This window comes from Suncus etruscus, chromosome 2 (genome assembly GCF_024139225.1).
Source record: "Suncus etruscus isolate mSunEtr1 chromosome 2, mSunEtr1.pri.cur, whole genome shotgun sequence".
Classification (NCBI taxonomy): Eukaryota; Metazoa; Chordata; class Mammalia; order Eulipotyphla; family Soricidae; genus Suncus; species Suncus etruscus.
This window is the reverse complement of record NC_064849.1, coordinates 28252151-28273899: the sequence shown is the minus strand read 5'-3', so window position 1 is coordinate 28273899 and position 21749 is coordinate 28252151. Positions and strand designations below refer to the sequence as shown.

Below are 21749 nucleotides of genomic sequence, written 5' to 3'. Positions count from 1 at the left end.
TTTGTGCAAGATGGGGCTTCAGGAAGGCCTGGGGTCCCCTTTAAACTGTTCCCCCGGACCACCTCGCTGGCTCCCTGGGCCCCCCCATGGAGTTCCGGGAGGAAGGAGAGGAAAGGCTGGTGGTGGGGAGGTCGAGCCTCATAGTCTCCCCTAGGCTTGGCAAAAGGGCCTTTGTCCAGTCCTAGTTTTACTTTTTAATGTTTTTAAATTTAAGATATGGTGGCTTACAACACTATTAAAGATAGGGTTTAATCCAGTTTCACACCCTCCCCCAGAATATCTACTTCCTTCTACCACTGCCTCAGGGGGCCCCATTCTAATCTTGCCATTCCCTCCTCTCCCACTTCCCTAAAAATAAGCTTTCGATTGAAGACTAGGTCTCAAGTCTATATTTCTATGGAGTCTGTCAGTGCTCAATGCTTACTATGGTCTGTTCTTCCATCTCATTTCTTCTACCTAAATTACTCTACTTAGGGTTTCTTTTAGCCTGACTCTGTTGAAACCACAAGTTGTCCACTTTTGTTGTAGAAATGGCTTAGTTCCATTTTAATTTTGAAGGATACTGTTGCTGGGTATCAAACACCCAGTGTTGCTCTTTCCATTATCCTGTTGGGGGTCCTACCATTCTCCCTTCACACAGATTGCATCATGTTGGTGTAGCCAGCTCAGACAAATCCCCAGTGAGGCTATAGCTATACTCCCTGCCAACAAAGGACGGACATCATAAATGTTATAGACACTGTTCTTAGAGGGGAGACTGGGAGCAGGCATGAGCTCAAAATACATGAGCTCTGGGGCCGGCGAGGTGGCGCTAGAGGTAAGGTGTCTGCCTTGCAAGCGCTAGTGTAGGACGGACCGCGGTTCGATCCCCCCGTGTCCCATATGGTCCCTCCAAGCCAGGGGTGATTTCTGAGCGCATAGCCAGGAGGAACCCCTGAGCATCAAATGGGTATGGCCCAAAAACCAAAAAAAATAAAAATAAAAAAAAAGAAATACATGAGCTCTAACATGTACACCCAATGTATATCTGTTGTCAGTTGGCTTCTAGATCACCTCTAGGTTCTTAGTCTAAAGAATGTAGTTAATATATGTAAAAGATTTGAGAACAATAAACATTGTATATAATTTGTGATCATTCGGCTAGAAGTCCAAGTGCTTTACATGCTTTAACCACCCTGTAGGGTAGTTAACAGAAACCCAAGGAAGGCGGAGCTCTTCTCCCAGTTTTACAGCAGAGACATTAAAAAATAAAAGGTTCTGACCAAAGGACATAGTTGGTGAAACTGAACTAATATGTAAAATCAAGTAGTTGGTTTCATAATCCCTACTTTGAAGGATGGTTCTTTACTCTGCCTCCAAGATGTTAATAAAGGCATGAAGAGTGTCTGCTAAATAGCCACAAGGCAGAATTTTTTTAAATTAGAGATGGTATTTCTTTCTTTCTTTTTTTTTATAAATGCGTTCTCGTTTCTGCATTTTTTAAATAATTTTTATTGTGACCAAAATAACAAATCTTTCACAGTATAATATTTAAGGTACATAGTGACAATGAACCAGGGTTTTCCTCCTTTTCCCAGCATGTGTCCCATATCTCCCTCCTTTGTTCCCCGGAGTGCTAGTGTAACAGTTCCCCTCTGTGTATAGCTTGTTGTAGATAGGGTATCTGCTGTTGTTGTGTGATTCTGCTGGAAGAAGACAAAAAAAAAAAAAAAACAAAAAAACAGTTAAAAAAAAGACAGTAACAGGGCCCGGAGAGATAGCACAATGGTGTTTGCCTTGCAAGCAGCCGATTCAGAACGAAAGGTGTCCCATATGGTCCCTCGTGCCTGCCAGGAGCTATTTCTGAGCAGACAGCCAGGAATAACTCCTGAGCACCACCGGGTGTAGCCCCCCCCCCCAAAAAAAAAAGACAGTAACTACCTACAGATGGTATTTCTATAGAAATTAATGATATACATCCACTAAAATGATGTGGTTCTATTATCATGAATAGATGAGTATGACTTTGTCAATGAAAAGAGGGTGGGTTTCTGTAGCTTATATGTATGTTGCCATTGGCTGTAAAATTGTGTGTGACTGGGGGAGTTGATTCCCAGCAAAGGGCTCTGAAATGCATTCATAGTAAACTTGAGTTGTGAAAAAAAGACAAAATAATTATTCTGTATAATGGACAGAGACTATGCCTTATTTTTCCTCTGCTCTCATGTTTTCTTCTGGTATGCAATGGTCAACTGAGTTTAAAAGCACATCATAACAATGAATAAATGAACATTATGAATAATTGAATATTTTGTGCATGACAATAATTTATATAAGGATTTCCTAGAAAAGAAGGAAGATTTTAGATTTTACTGCAAATTCAGTTGAAGAACGACTACTTCTACTGAGCACTTATATTTTTTATAACTTCTTTCCTAGTGCTTTTTCTTCCTCCCTTTTCTCCCACAGAGCAGTACTTAGTGTATATTTTAGAAATAAAATGAAAACAGGGTTCATAAGGCTTAGATCTTTTATCCTTTTATTGTTAGGAAATCAACTATAAAACTTGCAAACCATTGATTTGAAAAATTACTCTTAGTCATCCCAAATTTGATTGAAAAAAGGGGGACCAAGTTCTCTGCAGAATTAATATCCATCCATCCTTTCTCTGGTGATGTTTGAAAATGAGAAATTCATTTGAAAGGATTTAGAGAGTTGAATGAGGCTAAATTGCCTGTGGCGAGGTATTGTATGACCTAGTTTCCCACAAAAGGGCAAATGGAGTGTTGGTTTCCCCACAAAACCATCAAGCTAACTGGAACTGGTCTCATGAGCACCGTGGATCCTGATGATGATCTGATGATCACTTCTTGGTGCTCCACCACCAGATGAGGAAAGTACTAACCTACTTATAATACCCTTGCAATCCACTAATGGCCCAGAACTTAATTTTAAACTCAGAACTACTGAGATTTGTTTTTATGTATGTCTATGGAAATTTTTTACCCACTAGGGAAATGGGAAATAAATACATAATAAAAATGTTTGTAAATACATATAGAACTTACTATAAGTACATACTTTCTTTAATATTTTTTGGTCTTGAGGCCACACCCGGCAGTGCTGAGGGGTTTTTCCTAGCTCTGCATTCAGAAATCACTTTTGGCAGGATTGGGGGACCATATGGGATGCCGAAAATCGAACCCAGGTCTGTCCCAGGTTGGCTATGTGGAAGGCAAATGTCTACAGTTGTGCTATCACTCCATCCCCATTTATTTGCCTTTTTAACCCCTTAAAAATCCTATAATTTTTTTTCATTTGATGCTAGAGAGATAGCACAACAGGTAGAGTACTTGCCTTGCAAGCAGCTAACCCAGGTTTGATCCCCAGCATCCCATATGGTTCCCGAAGCAACAACTCAGGGATTGCTCTGAGAAGTGATCCCAGAGTTCAGAACCTAGATTAATCCCAGAGCATCACTATATGTGGCAAAAAAAAAAACCCACCCCAAAATATTTATATTTTTTGCCAAGGTGTATGTCACCTTCATTCCTATACCTCTGAGCTCTCAGCACATTTGTGAAAATCAAGAGTCTATTAAGCTCCACGAACTATATTTCCCTGCATCTTGAGTCTCATATATAATATGAATATGAAATATAAACAAATTTTTCTTCTTCTCACTCCCTATACACTAAGTGACAAGAAAGTAGCAATCAATTATCACAAGTTACTCAACCTTATTAGTGACATTGCCTGACTATATCAAATGTCACTAGAACAGTATGCAAAAGCAATATTGATAGTGTTTTTTAATTCTTTTTTTTTGTTTTGTTTTTTTTTGGGCCACACCCGTTTGATGCTCAGGGGTTACTCCTGGCTATGTGCTCAGAAATCGCCCCTGGCTTGGGGGGACCATATGGGACGCCGGGGGATCGAACCGCGGTCCGTTCCTTGGTAGCGCTTACAAGGCAGACACCTTATCTCTAGCGCCACCTTCCCGGCCCCTGTTTTTTAATTCTTAATAATCTTAGGTTTCTATTATAATACAGACTGCACTGTGATTCCAAAGGGCAGTTTAGGGTATTTTTAGTGGGGAGGCTATGAGGACTTCGGGTTCAAGCCAACATGGCTCAGGATCAGTGGCAAAGGACTGAAACATACTTTTCCTCTCAATGTGAGTCCTCTGTCACCAACTCTAGAAGGAATTATTTTATTTTCTCACTTGAAACAAACTTTCCTTGATTCTGGGGATAGAATCAATGGCTTCACATATGTGAAACAGTCACTGTAGTGCTGAGCCACATCTCTGGCCTCAACAAATCTTTCTCTTTTGAACATCTTTGCACACAATCATTTCAATATCAGAACATATCACTTGAGAAGTTTCAAAAGCGGTACGAGTTTCAAGTATGGAACTAGGATAATTCAGAGGCTCTCATTTCTTTATGCATGTTTCAAAAGAACACTAGAAACTCTAACTTATAACATGCAGTAGGCTTGCTCGAGTCAGCAATATGACATAGTCTTCACATTTGAGGTGGGGTTCCTGAATTGCACCACATGGAAACTTAGTTACCTTAGTTCTATTGGTTTTGGATTCTCTCATCTACTGATAAAGTTTTTCTTTGAGTTGCTTGAATTGTTCCTCTATTGATTTCTTAATTTCTCAGGCTAGTGACTCCTTAATTTCTATTGCTAAGACATTAAATGCAGATTTTAGGTCCTATCTATAAGGCTCATGTGCTTTTGTAGACTTGTAAATTTGTTAGGATTTCTCTTTCTATCTCCAGCTGCAGGTGTCTTCCTTAGTTTCCCCATTATTCTTTGCATTTGGTGGGTTAGAATGCTGGAGTTTCAGGGTTGGGTTTACAAAAGTGGTCTATTGAACTGTTAGTATATAAAAGGTGGTTAAAGGTATATCTATTTTAGAGGTTATTTATTCTAGACAAGTGAGGTTATCTAAGTATGATAGAAAAATTGCAAACTAGTTCATTGGCTTATTCTTCTGGATATTAGGCTGTACATTTTCTAAAGGAAAGAAATGCTAGGTCCGATCTGCCTAGAACTATATGGTATAAATTGAATTGGCTTCCTGGTTTCAAAGATGGAGGGTGGATAAATGAAGCCCACAAAGCTGTCCTGGGAGCAGAAAGTTTGTGCTCCTGTGGCTGCTGTTGAATCCTGGAAAGAGGGTTGGGGGAGGGATTCCTTTGAGTGTGCTCTAGCATGTTTAAAGGGGGTCCCAGGAGGCCCTGAGCTCACCATGCTAGGGTTTGTGCAGCTTTGGAGATAAGGGGTGCAGGGTTTTTCCAAGTAAATTCTAATGCAAGTTCTCTTTCTTTTTGCACTCGAGCATGAGTTGATTTCAGAACCGGGACTATTGTGTGTTGCCTATTTTTATTGCTGTAGAGCTCACCGGTTATATAATTCGATAATTTTTTTCTGTATTTTTGTGGTATTTCAATTACCTTTTTCACATCCTCTCTCAAACTGAGGTTGGAAGCATCTAGAGAGACTCAGCCCATTTTCAGCGTATTTGACTTTTGACTTCTTTTTTTTTCCCTCTTATTTTGTACACCATTCTATTGCTTTTCTTGCCTTCAAACTAAACCACAAACCTCGATTTTTCTAGCTCTGCCTCTTATATAGAGGGGGAAACGAGGGTTCTAGGACCAAACAGATATGTGATCACTAATAGTAAGCCAGACAAAGAGGGGTCCACCTACTCTAGCAGCCCAGGGGGTGATGGTGGGGTATATGGGTTGTAGAAAGGCAACTGGAATGGGGGGAGGACATAGTTGGTGATGGGTATTTCCCTGACTCAATGTTAATATGTACCTAAAATACTACTGTGAAAGATATGTAAGCCATTATGGAAAAAAATTGTGTTTTTAATCAGAAACTTTCTTTGACTTACATGTATTATTATTATATCAATTATATTATATGTTATGTTATCTCACTATATTATGTTGTTAGTTTACCTCAATATGTTAATCAATTTTGTCTCTTGAATAAATTCTTACAATAAAAAAATTCTAATGCAAGTTGAAAATCATTGAACCAGTCCCCATTCACACATCCAGCATATATAAGAACAATATCAATTAATTACACTGCAACCTGCATGGGCTCGCTCAACAATGACAGACCAGGAAACATGACATTCTTCTGATCTCTCATTGCTCAGAGGCCCCTCTGCCCACCCATATTTGAGAGAAATCACTGAAATGTTTGACAGTGTCTTTTGTGTTTATGAGCAGATTGCCCTTCCTGGTACTTGTCATTCTTGCAAGCTACTTAGGAATTGTCAAAAAAGATGTTGCAACCTGCCTGGAAACTTGTTTGATCTTCCGTCAGAATCCTGTTGACCTGCCAAGCCCTGTGATTCATTATTGTCAGGGCTGTTCATATTAATGTGAATTATGGGTGGGGAAATTTTGTCTGTCTCATGAAAAATCTACTGTTTGGACTTGTTAGATTCTGATGCCAAGACAAGTGATTATTTCCCAAAGTGCATAGAAGTTGACAGTATGCTCAAATCTCTTTCTTGTTACTAGTGATGTTAATGAAAGCAAGAAATGATACAGATCATCACATTAAGATATTATACCTGCCTTATTGCCTTTATCAAGCAAGTACAATTTAAAGAGAATATTCAGATCTGGGAAGATAGTTCAAATGATAGATCACATGCTTAGCTTGTGTGAGGCCTGAATTTGATCTGCAGTATTATGTGACCTTAATATTTCTGGGATGTCCTGGGGACAATGTACCACTAGACACAAGCACCAAGCCAACAGGACTACCAGCATTGTTGTAAACGACTGCAGCTCCCCCCTGAGGACCACTGGAAGTAGCTGCTATTTGAAAAAAATTTTAAAAAAAGATGAAAGAGGGTTGGAGAGATAACTTAAAAGGCTAATGACTAGTTTTACATGAAGAAGGCCTGGGTGCTAGCCCCAGTATCTTATGTTTCCCACAGCACCACTGGGAACAACCCTATAAATAAAGCTGGAATAGTCCCTGAACACTGCTAAGTATGCCCCTTAAAAAAAAACAATGAGAGAGGGATAATATACAAAGAAAATAAAGGTTAAAAATTATGACCTTTTTATGAACTAGGCATATTTATTCAAGATAGTGAAAAGAATATTGAAGTAATGACATGCTAAAGTATACTGCATAGGGATCACCCAAAGAATCATTCAAGATCATTTAGTACAGGGTATCACTCTAGGGCCTATTTATCTGAGGCATGCCCTTTACCATTTAGAGGCATTCCAAAACCTAGAATATAATTTTAAAGTGGCAAACTCTAACTTTTGTGCAAACACAACCGGCAGCGCACAAGGTTTATTCCTGTGCTCAGAAATCGCTCCTGGCAGGCATGGGGGACTATATGGGATGCCAAGATTCAAACCACCATCCATCCTGAATTGGCTGAGTGCAAGGCAAACACCCTACCTCTGTGCTCTCTCTCCAGCCCCCAAATGGAAGTTCTGAGCACCACTAAGTGTGACCAAAAATGAAAAACAAGTAAATTAAAAAAAAATAGAAGATAATTCACAAGAGATAGATTACATAGTATCCTGGATTAAATATAAAGCTGACAACTGACCACAGGAACAAACCTTTGGTGATGGTGGGGTATCATTTCCACTGAACTGAAATGATTTACCTGTTTACCAGGTGATAGTCCATTGCAAACAGGTTGAGCAAAATCCTTCTCCTTTGCTAATCCTAGAATAACCTTTGCCCCATCTTACATTAAAATTGATGAGTTGGGGATGGAGAGATAGCACAGTGGTGTCGAATTTGGATTGCACACACCTACGTGGACAGACCTGGGTTTGATTCCCGACTTCCCATATGGTCGCCCAAGCCTGTCAGGAGTGATTTTTGAGTGCAGAGCTAGAAGCAACCTCTGAATGTCACCAGGTATGGCCTGAAAACCAAAATAAATAATAAATATAATTAGAGAATTGATTTTATATGCCTACATCCAAGTTTTATATAATTCTTCTTAATACACTTATGGAAAACATTTTGCTATTTTTAATAAGGTTACCTAACTTAAAGCTGTACTACAAAGCCATAGAGATCAAAACAGCATGGTATTGGAACAAAGACAGAGTTTAAGACCAATGGATCAGAATAGAATAGCCAGTGACAAACCCCCATGTATATAGTCAATTAATCTTTGACAAAGGAACCAAGAACATGAAATAGAATAAAAACAGTCTCTTTAACAAAGGGTTTTGGGACAATTGGATAACCATGTGTAAAGGAATTAAAGATTGATTCTTATCTCAGAGCTTACACAAAAGTCAATTTAAAATGGATTAAAGACCTTGAGATCAGACCTGAAGCCATAAAGTTTATTGAGAAAATCTTAGATGGAACACTCCCAGACTTAGACCTTAAAGAAGTTTTTGATATTAGGATGCCAATGGCAAGGGCTATTGAGTCAAATCTGAATAAATGGACTATATCAAATTAAACTTTCTGTATGACAAAAGAAACATATGCTAAAACTAAAAGACAGAGTGGTAGAAAAAATTTCTCTCAACACATCAGTTAAAGAGTTATTATCTAGGATGTACAAAATAGTCACAAAGGTTAACCCCACAAAATGTAAAATGGGGAAAAGAAATGAATAGAAACCTCTCTAAGGAAGTCCAACAAAAGGCCAATAGACACATGAAAAAATGCTCATCAACACTTATCATTAGAGAAACCCAAATCAAGACAACCATGAGATATAATCTTACACCAGTGAGGATGTCACATATCAAAAATACTGGAAACAATTTGTGTTGGCGGGGTTATAGTGAAAAAGGAACTCGCATCCACTGCTGATGGATTGGTACAATGCCTATGGAAAACAGTATGGTTCTCAGTAAACTCAGAATCAAACTACGATATGACCCAGAAATTCCTCTCTTGTGTATCTATCCTCAGGACAGAAAAAACATTCGTGTAAAAGGATGTATGCACACCACTATTTATCTCAGCACTCAGTACAATATCTAAGAGTTGGAATCAACTTAGATGTCCAAGATTACTAACATAGTATTTAGAATAACTACATGAAGAAATGTAATGGCTTAATTGTCAAGAATACTCTAGACCCCAGAATACAGTGAGAAGGAAAGAAATTGAGTGGAGAGGGCTCACATAATAGCACAGTGATAGGGCATTTGCCTTGCACTCAGTCAACTCAGGACTGACCTGAGTTGGGTTCTTGGCATCCCATATGGTGCCCCGAGCTTGCCAAGAGTGATATCTGAGCACAGAGCCAGGAGTAACCCCTGAGCACAGCTGGGTGTGACCCAAAAACCAAAAGAAGAGAAGAAGAAGAAGAAGAAGAAGAAGAAGAAGAAGAAGAAGAAGAAGAAGAAGAAGAAGAAGAAGAAGAAGAAGAAGAAGAAGAAGAAGAAGAAGAAGAAGAAGAAGAAGAAGAAGAAGAAGAAAGGAAGGAAGGAAGGAAGGAAGGAAGGAAGGAAGGAAGGAAGGAAGGAAGGAAGGAAGGAAGGAAGGAAGGAAGAAAGAAAGAAAGAAAGAAAGAAAGAAAGAAAGAAAGAAAGAAAGAAAGAAAGAAAGAAAGAAAGAAAGAAAGAAAGAAAGAAAGAAAGAAAGAAGAAAGAAAGAAAGAAAGAAGGAAAGAAGAAAGAAAGAAAGAAAGAAGAGAAAGAAAGAAGAAAGAAAAGAACCTTGTAGTGGTGCTCAGGATCTATCCCTCAGTGAGAGATCCCTTCAAGTGATCAGGGACCATGTGGAGCTGAGAATTGAGCGTAAGCCTGTAGTTTACAAATATAATTATAGATAAGTTTCAGGCATATATTCCAATGCCAATCTCACCACCAGTATCACCTCTCATCACTAGTGTTCCCATACTCTGTTATTACCCTCCCCTAACCAACATCCCTCACCCACTGCCTGCCATCTTGGCAGGCAAATTGATCTTCCACATCATCAGTATAACCAAAGCCCTGACCCCTATTCCCTTACTACTTTCCTTTCTCATCTTCTTCTGGCCTTGATTTCTTTTCTTCTGTCCTTCTCCTAAATTCTAGGCCCAACCCCCTTTACTATATTTTCTCACCCATTGATTCTATATACTACAGACAAATAAGACCATCCTGTGTCAGTCTTTCTTCTTCTGGCTTACTTCATGCAACATTATATCCCCCAGTTCCAACCAGGTTGTAGCAAATTGCATGATTTCATTTTTCTTTGCAGCTGCATAGTATTTCATTGTGTATATAAACCACATCTTCAAAATCCATTCATCTGTGGTTGGATATCTAACCCAATATAAGTTCTAATGAAGATTTAATATGTTCCCTTTCCAAGGGATGTTTATTCCAAAATTGTATGAAGCAAAAGTGGGTGACTTTTTTCAACATTTCTTGTAAGTTTTCAAAAGTCTATTTTGAAAGCCTAAGCATAAGTTTCCATGCCTGAAGAATTGATTCTTAGTAGGAAGCTTGCCCTTTAAAGGGAAGGGGAAAAGTGGGATAGAGAAGAGAAGGAACCACTAAAAAAAATGAAAAAGGAAAGTCATTCTGGACCAGGACTAGGTGTAGAAAGGGGGTAAATTAGCATGTATGATATCTTATCAGTAAAAGGATGTAAATCACAGTGGTTAAATGGGGGTGAAAATAAAAGAAAATAGAAAAAGAAAAAGATGCTTATCACAGAGGCATGCTGGGGGTAAGGGAGGAAAGAGGAAGTATTGGAGGGAAGTGAAGAGATAGGTGAAGAGATTGTTGATGGGGCATTTTACACTTGAAACTCAATCATGAATAATTTTGTAACTATAATTCACAGTGATTCAATAACATTATTAAATTTTTCTATGCCTCAGAACATTTGGGAGGCAGAAAGTTGAATGTTAATGCATCCTGTAAAGGGGCCATAAGTTTGAGAAGATTTTGTGATTCAGACTCACACCACTTGGCAAGGCACGCTTGCTCCCTCCTTTTAAGTGATCCCTTTAGGCCCTGGTGTGCTTCTAGGGAAATTAATATTTTGATCCTATGCATTCCCTTCATGTCCCCTATACATATGCTAATCACATCACATGTAGGGTTCACGCTGGAATCATTTATATTCATATTCATGAACCGAGTTGCCCCCTCTTGCCACTAGACTTCTATGGACTCTCATTCGCCCAAGTGAATAAATTGTGAGTTAGCATGTTCAAAAAGAAGTATTGTGAGTATGTAAACTGAGAAGCCTTGATGAAAATGATTATCTCAAAACCATGTTACATTGAGGAGACTTTCTGTTTCAGTTTGTTTTCCTTTGGTATATCAGTCTGGCATTCGGAAAATTCTGTCTACAAAGTGGGTGTTTGTTGATATCCTCAGTGAAGGCAGCAAGGGCAGAGTAGGCCCTGCACATTCTCAGCGGGGGTAGGGGGTGGGCGTCTGCCAGAGGGGCCAATGCCAGCAACATAGAGTCCTCGGCATCAATAGTTGCAAGATCTGAATGCATTCTTTCCTAACAATTGAATGAATGGGGTTGTCCTCACCCCTCTTTCTAGTTAGCTAACCTTGTGTTGTGTGGAACCCCACAATAGCATTCTTCAGTGAAGATGTTGGAGATAGAATGTAAATTGGTCCCAGGAAACCGCATATGGGAATGAAATGATGGGGCTAGATTCACCAGTGCTGTGAGTTCTCAGGGTTAGGTCTTATGGAAATAGCTAGGGATGTTTATCAGGAGTGTTTGGGTAAGAATAAAATCACTACTTACATGGTTTTAGAGGCCTTCACTAAAACTTGTTCTGAAGCTTGGGGTGACTCTGTCTGTTTTCTTTCTAAATGTTTTTAATTGCCTGTCTTTATTTTGTAATGAGAGAATTAAGCTTTTATCTAAGCACTAAGTTTTTAGACTGAAAATGAGAATAGGTACAAAGACCAAAGGGAATGTCTGCTTTTTAACTTTGGAAAACGTTAGTTTGATCTGATGAATTTTTCCCCAAAGTATATTTAAAGGCTTCTTTATTTTTAAATCTTGGATGGTATATTAAATCAAAGGTTGATTATGTTTCAAGAAATGCAATCTGTAGAGTCACAATGGCAATACGACTAATGTGCCTTTATTGTAAATAAAATATGCACGATGGAGCATCATGGATCCTTGGGAGGGCATTTCATTATTTTGGCCTGATGGGAAAAATGTATAAGTAGCTGTTCGTTATTTATATTTTTATCTGTTTTCCAACATCCCAATTTAAACATCCTGATTTGCTGACCTTGATTATATTTTTATTACAATAAAAATAGTAGACACTATATTAGATTTTGAAAGCACACAAAGCATAAAAAAGATACTTTTTTTATCTAAAAACTCTTATGTATTTCAGTTTATTTCCTTCTTAAATCTTTCCCATAAACGAATGTATCTTGATAAAATTAAGATAATTCTAGGACTGGAACAGTAGTATAGTGGGTAGAACTTTTGCTTTATACTTGGCTGACCCTAGTTTAATATCAGTGCCCCATATGATCTCTTCAGTTTCACTAGATGTGTTCTCTGAGCAAGGAAGTAAGGAGGAAGTCCTGAACAGAGATAGGGGTCAAGAAAAGGAAGGAAGGAAGGAAGGAAGGAAGGAAGGAAGGAAGGAAGGAAGGAAGGAAGGAAGGAAGGAAGGAAGGAAGGAAGGAAGGAAGGAAGGAAGGAAGGAAGGAAGGAAGGAAGGAAGGAAGGAAGGAAGGAAGGAAGGAAGGAAAAGGAAGGAAGGAAGGAAGGAAGGAAGGAAGGAAGGAAGGAAGGAAGGAAGGAAGGAAGGAAGGAGAGAGAAGGAAGAAAGAAAGAAAGAAAGAAAGAAAGAAAGAAAGAAAGAAAGAAAGAGAGAGAGAGAGAGAGAGAGAGAGAAAGAAAGAAAGAAAGAAAGAAAGAAAGAAAGAAAGAAAGAAAGAAAGAAAGAAAGAAAGAAAGAAAGAAAGAAAGAAAGAAAGAAAGAAAGAAAGAAAGAAAGAAGAAAGAAAGAAAAAGCAACATTCTTTCTCATGTTTGCATTCTTCTTGAAATGTCTAATTTTTTTAAAGAAAATTATTTCTGAAGGGTTGGAGTGATAGCATCGAGGTAAGGCCTTGCACGTGGCCAACATAGGATGGACCCTGATTTGAATCCCAGCATCCCCCTTGATCCCCCTGAGCCTGCCAGGAATAACCCCTGAACTCCAATGGGTGTGGTCCAAAAAACAAACCAAATAAAATTATTTCTGATAGTTGCTATAGTATTTAATACACAGCAAGACCCTCATGCTATGCTTGGGATCAAACTAGGATTTACTAGTCATTTGAACCAAAGAACTGACCCTTGAATTATTATTTGTAATTACTTTCAAATCCAATAAATTAGGTGACAGCAATATAGCTTTTCAAATGGACTTGGTTTATACCATATTAGTAAACAGGAAAGTTTATGGATTTCCCTCTCATTTTGAAGTAAACATTATCATTTCAGATTCTTCAGTATGGTATTGTCTCCATACTTGATGCTCTTTTACTTATTAGGGTTTTTTTTCCTGACTTTTTGTCAGGACCATGTGTTATTTTTTCCCTCCTTTGGACTACCTCTACTACTTTTCAGACCATATACAGTGCTGATAATGGAACCTGGCTTGGCCACATGCTGGCAAGTGTCTTATTCCCTCTACTATCTCTATAGTCACCCCTCCCCTCCATGTATTACTCTCTCAGTTTAATTGTTTTGAACTAAAATAACCCAGCAAGAGTCATCCCTGTAGGTAAACTTTTGTGAGTAGTTTTGTGATGGTCTCTGATTATTTTCTTAGGCTAAATTTTTAAGAGCATAATTACTGGGCTAAAGTAGTATTATATAAATGGTGTAGACTAATTATCTTCTTGTATAAAAAGTTTTAAATCTTTTTATTAAAGTAAAGAATATTTAATCCACCGTTTGCAACCTCTAATTTTTTTTATTTATTATGCTTTTAAAAAAATTTTGCACTATTGTCTTCCATCATTTTCCCTTTTCCTGTTAATCACATGTGCCTTTTTTTTCCCAGCCATCACCCACTCCTCCACATTCTTCAGATCACAACTATCTCAGGGCTGACTTACAGCTCTACTCCTCTGCCTCTGAGCTCTGCCAGGTGTCTTGTCTTGACTATTCTAAAGATCTCCACACTATTTTCCCAAATACTGGACTATGAAAGTCCAAAAATATCATCTCTCATTTCTAGTGTGCTCAAGCAGTAGGTGCAATTCTGAGACTGAGAAGTCCCAAGTTAGAAAGCTCTTTGCAGCCAATAGAGGTATTTTCCTTACAGAAATATCTTAAATTGGGGTAGGAGTGATAGAACAGCGGTAGGGTATTTACATTGCACGCAGCTAACCTAGGAAGGACATCGGTTCGAACCCTGGCATCCCATATGGCCCCTCAAAGCTAGGGGTGATTTCCAAGTGCATAGTCAGCAGTAACCCCTGAGCATCACCGGGTGTGGCCCCTCAAAAAACAAATGAAAATAATTACTAGAAATATCTTAAATAGAGACAGTAACATGGCTCAATAGTAGAACTTGTGCTTCTGTGTATGTGGTCCTGGGTTTCATTGCCAGTATCCCCAGATAAAAACAAACAAACAAACAAAAACTAAATGTCTCTATCAATATCATCTTGAATTGTTGAAAAGACAGATGTGTCCAAGGAAGAAAAAACTGCCACTGCAGCCACAAAGCGACCACATTGGTAAAAATGACTTCGGCCTAGAGCAGGGCTGTGGACTGAAATAGTCTCTTGATGCACTGAATTCATGATGCTCAGAATTCATTTATAAAGAACATGCCATCCGGATAGCCAGGATTGGTAGTTACCATTTCCAAGGAGGATAGAGGGAAGGAATACAATAGAAGAAAGGCAAATTTCCTTTTTGTGTTAAAACCTGTGTTTGCAGAGCTGGAGAGATAGTTTAGAAGGTAAGGCACTTGTCTTACATATGGCTGATGAGTTCAATCCCCAGCAACTCAGATGGTCCTCAAGAACCATTAGGAATAACCCTTGAGTGCAGAGCCAGGAGACCATTGGGTATGGCTCAAAAATAAGACAAAAGGAAAACAAATAATGAGAATTAAGTACCACGGACATTGCCTTGTTCATGCCAACAGTTACCTATTGCTTATATGTATCACTTCAGGGCACTGAAGAGTAATGCAATGAAGTAAAAGAGCAAACTGCTCCTCAGCAATGCTAAGGACAAACAGTGCATGAAATATAGCCACAATGATAGCCCTGGAAGTGAGTGGGAGAATTGTCAGATATTATGCAAAAACCCTCTCATTCTGTTTGGGGGAAAGGTTAGTTCCAACTGTTGGTGATGCATGAAGATAATTTGGAAAGGAAGAAGCTTTTGAGCTGATCCCTAAAAGAACTGATAGGATCTTGGTAGACAGATATGGATGGAGCATGTCACCTAGTTAGAAAATGCAAAGTGAGTGATGATGATGATGATGATGATGATGATGATCGATGGTGACTGAAGTATCAATTAAATTAATAAGAGTCCTGGATGGAGGTGGATGCTGGTGGGTGGATGGTGAGGCCTTTCTAGGCCAGGCCAAGCACCTGCATCCCCTTCCAGCCGGTGGGTCTGTGGCCTAGGGCATCGGCGAGGAAATGATCCACAGCAGTAGAAGTCAAGAGACATGAAGCTTTTATTAATAATACACCCTAGCCAACATGCATGGCTTCTAGGCTAACCTTTTAAGCAGCCCCTTAAGCTACCCTGTATTTAATCCTGACTCTGCCATCTCTCCATGCTGCCTACAACTGCTGATGCTTCTTCTTGAATCTCTTGCTGAATCTCTCTTAATCCCCTTTACACCCCTCAGGCAACCCCTTTATTACTTTCCATAGACCCCTCCCAGAAATAGGTTGGTCTTAGCATCAGGTAAGATTAAACAGGAAATTGGGGAATGGGGTAACATGGAGGACTTCAGAGCATACTTGGTTGGGGAAAGCCAGGGGACCTATTTGGCTAGATTCAAATTTCCTTTCAAATAGGAAAAAGTGAGTGAAAACCCTGGGACAAGAGATTAAATTGAGTCCCCGCTCTGAGGATAGACACTCTGCCTAGAGATTCCACAGGATTTTCTACTTCATTTCCCACCATTGGGATGTGAAGGTGACCTGGCTGCGACATCTGTCACCCATTGATTGCCAGGGTTGATTTAGCTGATCTGGCTACCCAGGTAGATATCTTCTACCCCCTCACTACTCCATATGCATCCCTTCTGATGCTGTGCACTCGCTTGGTCAAAGAGGACAGTCTTCCCCAAATAGGGATGGATCATTCTAGAGTCAAGGGTATCTGGTATCTGAGTAGTTGTGCTCACCTGCTAGAACCTCCAAATAAGCTCTTGGTTTCCACCCACAGCATTAGCAAGAGTAGAGAGGAATGAAAATCCTGGTTCACTTTTCAAACTGAAAGTCCAGGTTCCTGGACCATACTTCACAATCAAGGAAAGTGCCTGGAATTTGCTTCTGGGGGCCAGGATGATCAGGTGCTGCTCTTGGTTAAGTGCTTTAGGATTATTCCTGGTAATCTTAGGGGATAGGGCTTTTATCATGAAAAGTAAACGCTTAGTTCTGTGAGCCATAACACTGGCCAGGGGATTAACATTTTTGTTTTCTTCCTGCATTCAGAAAAATGGTGCATCTTAATTTGTTCTTAAAAAAAAAAACAAAACATGAACAGTGATTGGTGAATGCTTTGTGGGTAGGAGAGCAAACTGGTGAATATGAAAGAACAATTTGACATGTACAGCAGGAACTTAAGAGTAAAAAAGGAGACTGGTGACTGGTGGTCACACTTGGTGAGAGGAGGTGACAATCAGACCCCACCATCTTCAGGACTCGTGACCCTGCAACCAGGGAGTTGGAGGCCACTGTATAAAAGAAAAATAAACATGCATCTCCCTGAGCACTTGTGGGATCACTGAGTTTTTCAATTCCATATCTTTTTTGGGGGGCAGGGTCAAGAGTTACACCTGTGCTCAAGAGTTACACCTGACTCTGTAGGCAGGAATCACTCCTGGCCATATGGGGGACCATTTTATTTTTTGGTTTTGGGAATCACACCTGACAGTGTTGGGGGTCACTCTTGACCAGTGCTCACTTGGCAATCACTCCCAGCCATACTGCAGAGACTGTGGGGTGGCAGAGACTCCAGTCCATTGGGTCATCTCTCCAGTTCCCCACTTCATTATTATTATTATTATTATTATTATTATTATTATTATTATTATTATTATTTAATTTTTGGGTCATATCCGGCAGCGCTCAGGGGTTACTTCGGGCTCTACACTCAGAAATGGCTTCTGGCAGGCTCAGGGGACCATATAGGATGCCGGGATTTGAATCACCGTCCTTCTGCATGCAAGGCAAATGCCCCACCTCCATGCTGTCTCTCGAGCCCACCCCCCCACTTTATTTTCAAACAAGAGTACAAACATCTTTTCTGCACCTCATTCCCTCAAATTCCCAACAGGATCTTTTCATCCTTCTCACACTGCAGGACTTTCTGCAGCACAACTGACCATGCATGACAGACCTGCATGGTTCCCTAGAACTGGAGCTGGACTTCTTTCCTTCTCTCATAGTGACATGCAACCCCGCCACCACAGTCAAGAAATGCTGTGTCAGTCTCTGGCTGAGACAATTCTCTGCCCTGGATTGGGATGGAGACTGTACTTCGAAGGATAAAAACACATGTCTTGGGCCCAGAGAGATAGCACAGTGGCGTTTGCCTTGCAAGCAGCCGATCCAGGACCAAAGGTGGTTGGTTCGAATCCCGGTGTCCCATATGGTCCCCCGTGCCTGCCAGGAGCTACTTCTGAGCAGACAGCCAGGAGTAACCCCTGAGCATCGCCGGGTGTGGCCCAAAAACCAAAAAACAAACAAACAAACAAAAAAAAACACACATGTCATGTATCGCCCACTTCCTCCCCTAGACCTTGTGTCATTCTATGATGAAAGACCTCCCACATCCCACCATCAATCCACAAAGCATTGTCCAACTTCTGGACTTTTGTCAGAGAAAATAGGTGAGGAGTCAGCAACATCTCTGCACAGTAGGGAAGGGAGGGAAAGCTGGGGGAAGGGGAACCCATGATGGGACCCCCTCTTTGACCACCATAAGAAGCACTCAGAGACCTTCTGCAGCATTTCCCCCCTTTTTTTGAAATGTATTTTTTTTTATTTGAATGTTTGAACAAAGTAAGGTGACTCTTTCTCATCTGTGAATTTTTGGAGCTCTATAGCTCTGAGGAATAATCTACACAATATCGAAATTTCAACACCCTTTTTCCTTAGTCACACTTCCCCCATTCCCAAGGCCCTGGTACCCTCAAATCTCTTCTCTAGGTTTAGAGTTATGTTTTAGAGTTATGTTTTTTTTTCCTTTGTTGTTTTTGATTTGGGGGCCACACTAAGTGCTCAGGGCTTACTTCTGGCTCTATGCCCAAGAGTCACTCCTGGCAGGGCACTGGGGACCATAAGGGGTGCCAGGGATTGAATCTTAATTGGCTGGGTGCAAGCATGCTTTCTACTCTTTGTACTGTCTCTCCAAACCCAATTCTATGCTTTAAATAATGCCATCTAAATAACACTGAGTAGTCTGCAGACTTTGGAGAGAGATGGGATTTTTCCACTGTCTAATTTCTTGGAGATTTCATCTAAGCTGTTTAATGCATCAGTAGTTGGTTGTTTTCTATGACTACCAAATATTTTAGCAAATGAATGTAAGCCAGTCCATTGCCTATTCATCCACTGAGTGGTGCTGGGATGTTTCCAGGTTAGGGTGACTGTGAATGGACCTGCTGTTAAACATCCATGTGGAGCCTGAAAGATAGCACAGCGGTGGGGCGTTTGCCTTGCATGTGGCTGACCCGAGAAGAGCCCGCTTTGATTCCTATCATCCCATATGGTCCCCCAGCCTGCCAGGGCTGTTTTCTGAGTGCAGAGTCAGGAGTGACCCCTGAGCACCTCTGGGTGTAGCCCAACAATCAACCAATCAATCAATCGATAAATAAAGTTGTTTTTTTTTTAAATTCTTGTATATTATCTCTGTGGAAATGTTTCTTTTTTGTTTGTTTCGTTATGTTTGGGACCACACCCAGTAACACTCAGGGGTTATTTTTGGCTCTGGGCTCAATAATCACTCCTGGTGGGCACAGGGGACCATATGGGATACTGGGGATTGAACCCGGGTCAGCCACGTGCAAGGCAAATGCCCTACCTGCTGGATTGATATATTGCTCTGGCCCCCTGTGAGCATGTTTTAATTTTCTTTCAAATATCATTTCTACTTCTTGTTTTCAAGTTTCTTAGACATATATGTCTTCTTTCTTATAAACCTTTCATCTCCGTTGCTTAGTTTCTTTTTTTGGTTATTGTTCTTCTTAATTTTAGATTTCTAGGTTGGGAATCTGGCCATTAGAGAGACACCAAAAACTCTCTTTACACCACCCCAATTCAATGGGCCTGTCAGGAACTGGGGGATGACTCACTGCATGACTGTAGCTCCCCAAACTAACTTCCTCCTCCCTCCCACTGCAGACTAAAGCTAGGAAGGCGCCACCTCTGTGACATTGAAGGCTAGGATGGTGAAATAAAACTAAACCAAAATGACAAGAATGAAGGGACTGAGTGTTTACAGGCATACATTAAATATATATATATATATATATATATATATATATATATATATATATATATATATATATATATTATTCCCAAAAGCAGAAAAACTGGAAGAAAATACAGAGGATTTTAGGATGTATAGTAGAATTGAGAGTTAGTTGCTCCAAGGGCTGAAGTCGTACTTTACAGTCTGGCACCATATGGTTCTCCACAATAGCTCCTGACGTGCCCTCTCCTTCCCTGAAAAAGAATTAAAAATTGAAATCTATATAAATTTTATACCCAGGATTGGAGCATAAATACAGTGGGAAAGGCATTTGCCTTGCACACTGATGACTTGAATTCCATCTCTGGCATCCCATAAGTCTCTCAAGCCCCCACCAGAAGTGATTCCTGAGTACAGAGGCAGAAGTAAGCCCTGCTTACCTCCCAGTGTGGTCTCTAACAAAAAAATAAACAAACTTATTATCTCATAGGTATAAACTAGTCACGTAACCATTGACATCAACTGTCAAATCAACCACACTCAACTTACTTTTTTTCCTTTAAGCAGGGCCAGGTGTTCATGGGATTATGTTCTTTTCTTCCGACAGGATGTGCTGGGTGGAATCTTCATCACCACGATCCTCATCATCCTCACCTACCCATCCTGGCCCCTCCTGGACAGCCTGGACTCTGCCAGTCCTCTCTTCCCCGTGTGTGTCCTAGTGGTCCCCTTTGTCCTGTGCTACAACTACCCCGTGCCTGAGTTATACAGCCCCACCAGGGCCGACACCACCACCATCATGGCTGCTGGGGCTGGAGCCACGATTGGATTCTGGATGAACCACTTCTTCCAGTTATCATCCGAGCCAGCCTCCTCTATGCCCATGATCAAGAGCCTTTCGACACTCACCACCCACCAAATGTTCCTGGGGTTAAGCAGATTCACCGTGGGGATCGTACTAATCCTCGGGGTCCGTCAGCTGATGCAAAAGCTCTCATTGCAAGTGCTGTTCTCCTGGTTCAAAGTGGTCACCAGGAATAAGGAGGCCAGACGAAGACTGGAGATTGAAGTGCCTTACAAATTTGTCACCTACACATCGGTGGGCCTCTGTACTACCACCTTTGTGCCCATGCTACACCGGTTTTTGGGATTGCTTTGAGCCTCCATAGGTTGGAAATTAGCCCCTATGACCTGAGACATAGACATCCTCAATTGGACAGCTCTTGCTTCCCAAATTCATGTTCCTTGCCCTGTCCTGCTGAGAGCTCAGATCAACATTGCAGCTGTTCAAAGGGAAACCTGTCCCACAAACAGGATCCTCTAGTTTGTGAGGGTGGTCTTGCCTCCATAGATACCCTATGCGCACACACACACACACACACACACACACACACACACACACACACACACACACCCAATCTCTTACTCACAACTTGGACTTTAATTGCAGGCTGATAGGAAGGTAGCTGAAATGGGCAGGTCCAGGGCTGCTAGAGGCCAAGCAGTTTGGTTTTGCCCTTCCCCTGAGTCTTGCTTCCTAAACTCGACTTTGGGTCTGAGAGGAAAAGTGGATCTGTGCAAGAAGCATCCCTCAGACTGAGTTTTATATCGATGACCAAATCAGAGGTGGCTGATAGAGACAGCACCCACAAAGAGGGGTCTCTGAGCAGTGATAACAGATGATGGCAAAGGGGATCATACTATCTCCTCAAGACCTCATCTTGAGAGTGACCTGCTGAAACCCCTTCTTCTTTGTTCATTTCCAGCATCTCAGAGACCACAGAGACTGCTGGCCCCAAAACCAACTGTCAACTCCCATTGCCAAACTGGTGAAGTAGAGAATGGGGTTGGGGGATTCCTCTATATCCAATTCAGGAACCTCCTTCCTAGTGTCCTCATTTCTCCCATGTCTCCCATTACCTGGAAAAACCCTCTACTTCTTTCTGGTCTGGGCACATAGCCAACCAGGAACACAGTAGAGGCAGAAGGATAAATGGACTGAACCTTTCTTGAGGCCTCTGCACCCTCTTTCTCCTTCACTTTGACTTCCAGAAATCCCCTCTCCTCCTTGAGGATCAGGAGCTCTCCCCACACCCACA

General features: G+C 40.7%; 1 protein-coding gene across 2 annotated transcripts in view; it reads left to right on the top strand.

Annotated features, from left to right (window-relative positions):
- Nucleotides 1–21006, top strand: part of SGPP2 (sphingosine-1-phosphate phosphatase 2) — a 123860-nt gene extending 102854 nt beyond the window's left edge. For both annotated transcript variants that reach the window (XM_049768171.1, XM_049768170.1), the window contains one exon: nucleotides 20258–21006. In XM_049768171.1, coding sequence (XP_049624128.1) covers nucleotides 20258–20809 — 552 coding nt within the window. In that variant the 3' untranslated portion in view covers nucleotides 20810–21006. The remainder of the gene's footprint in view (nucleotides 1–20257) is intronic.
- Nucleotides 21007–21749: the final 743 nt, after the last annotated feature.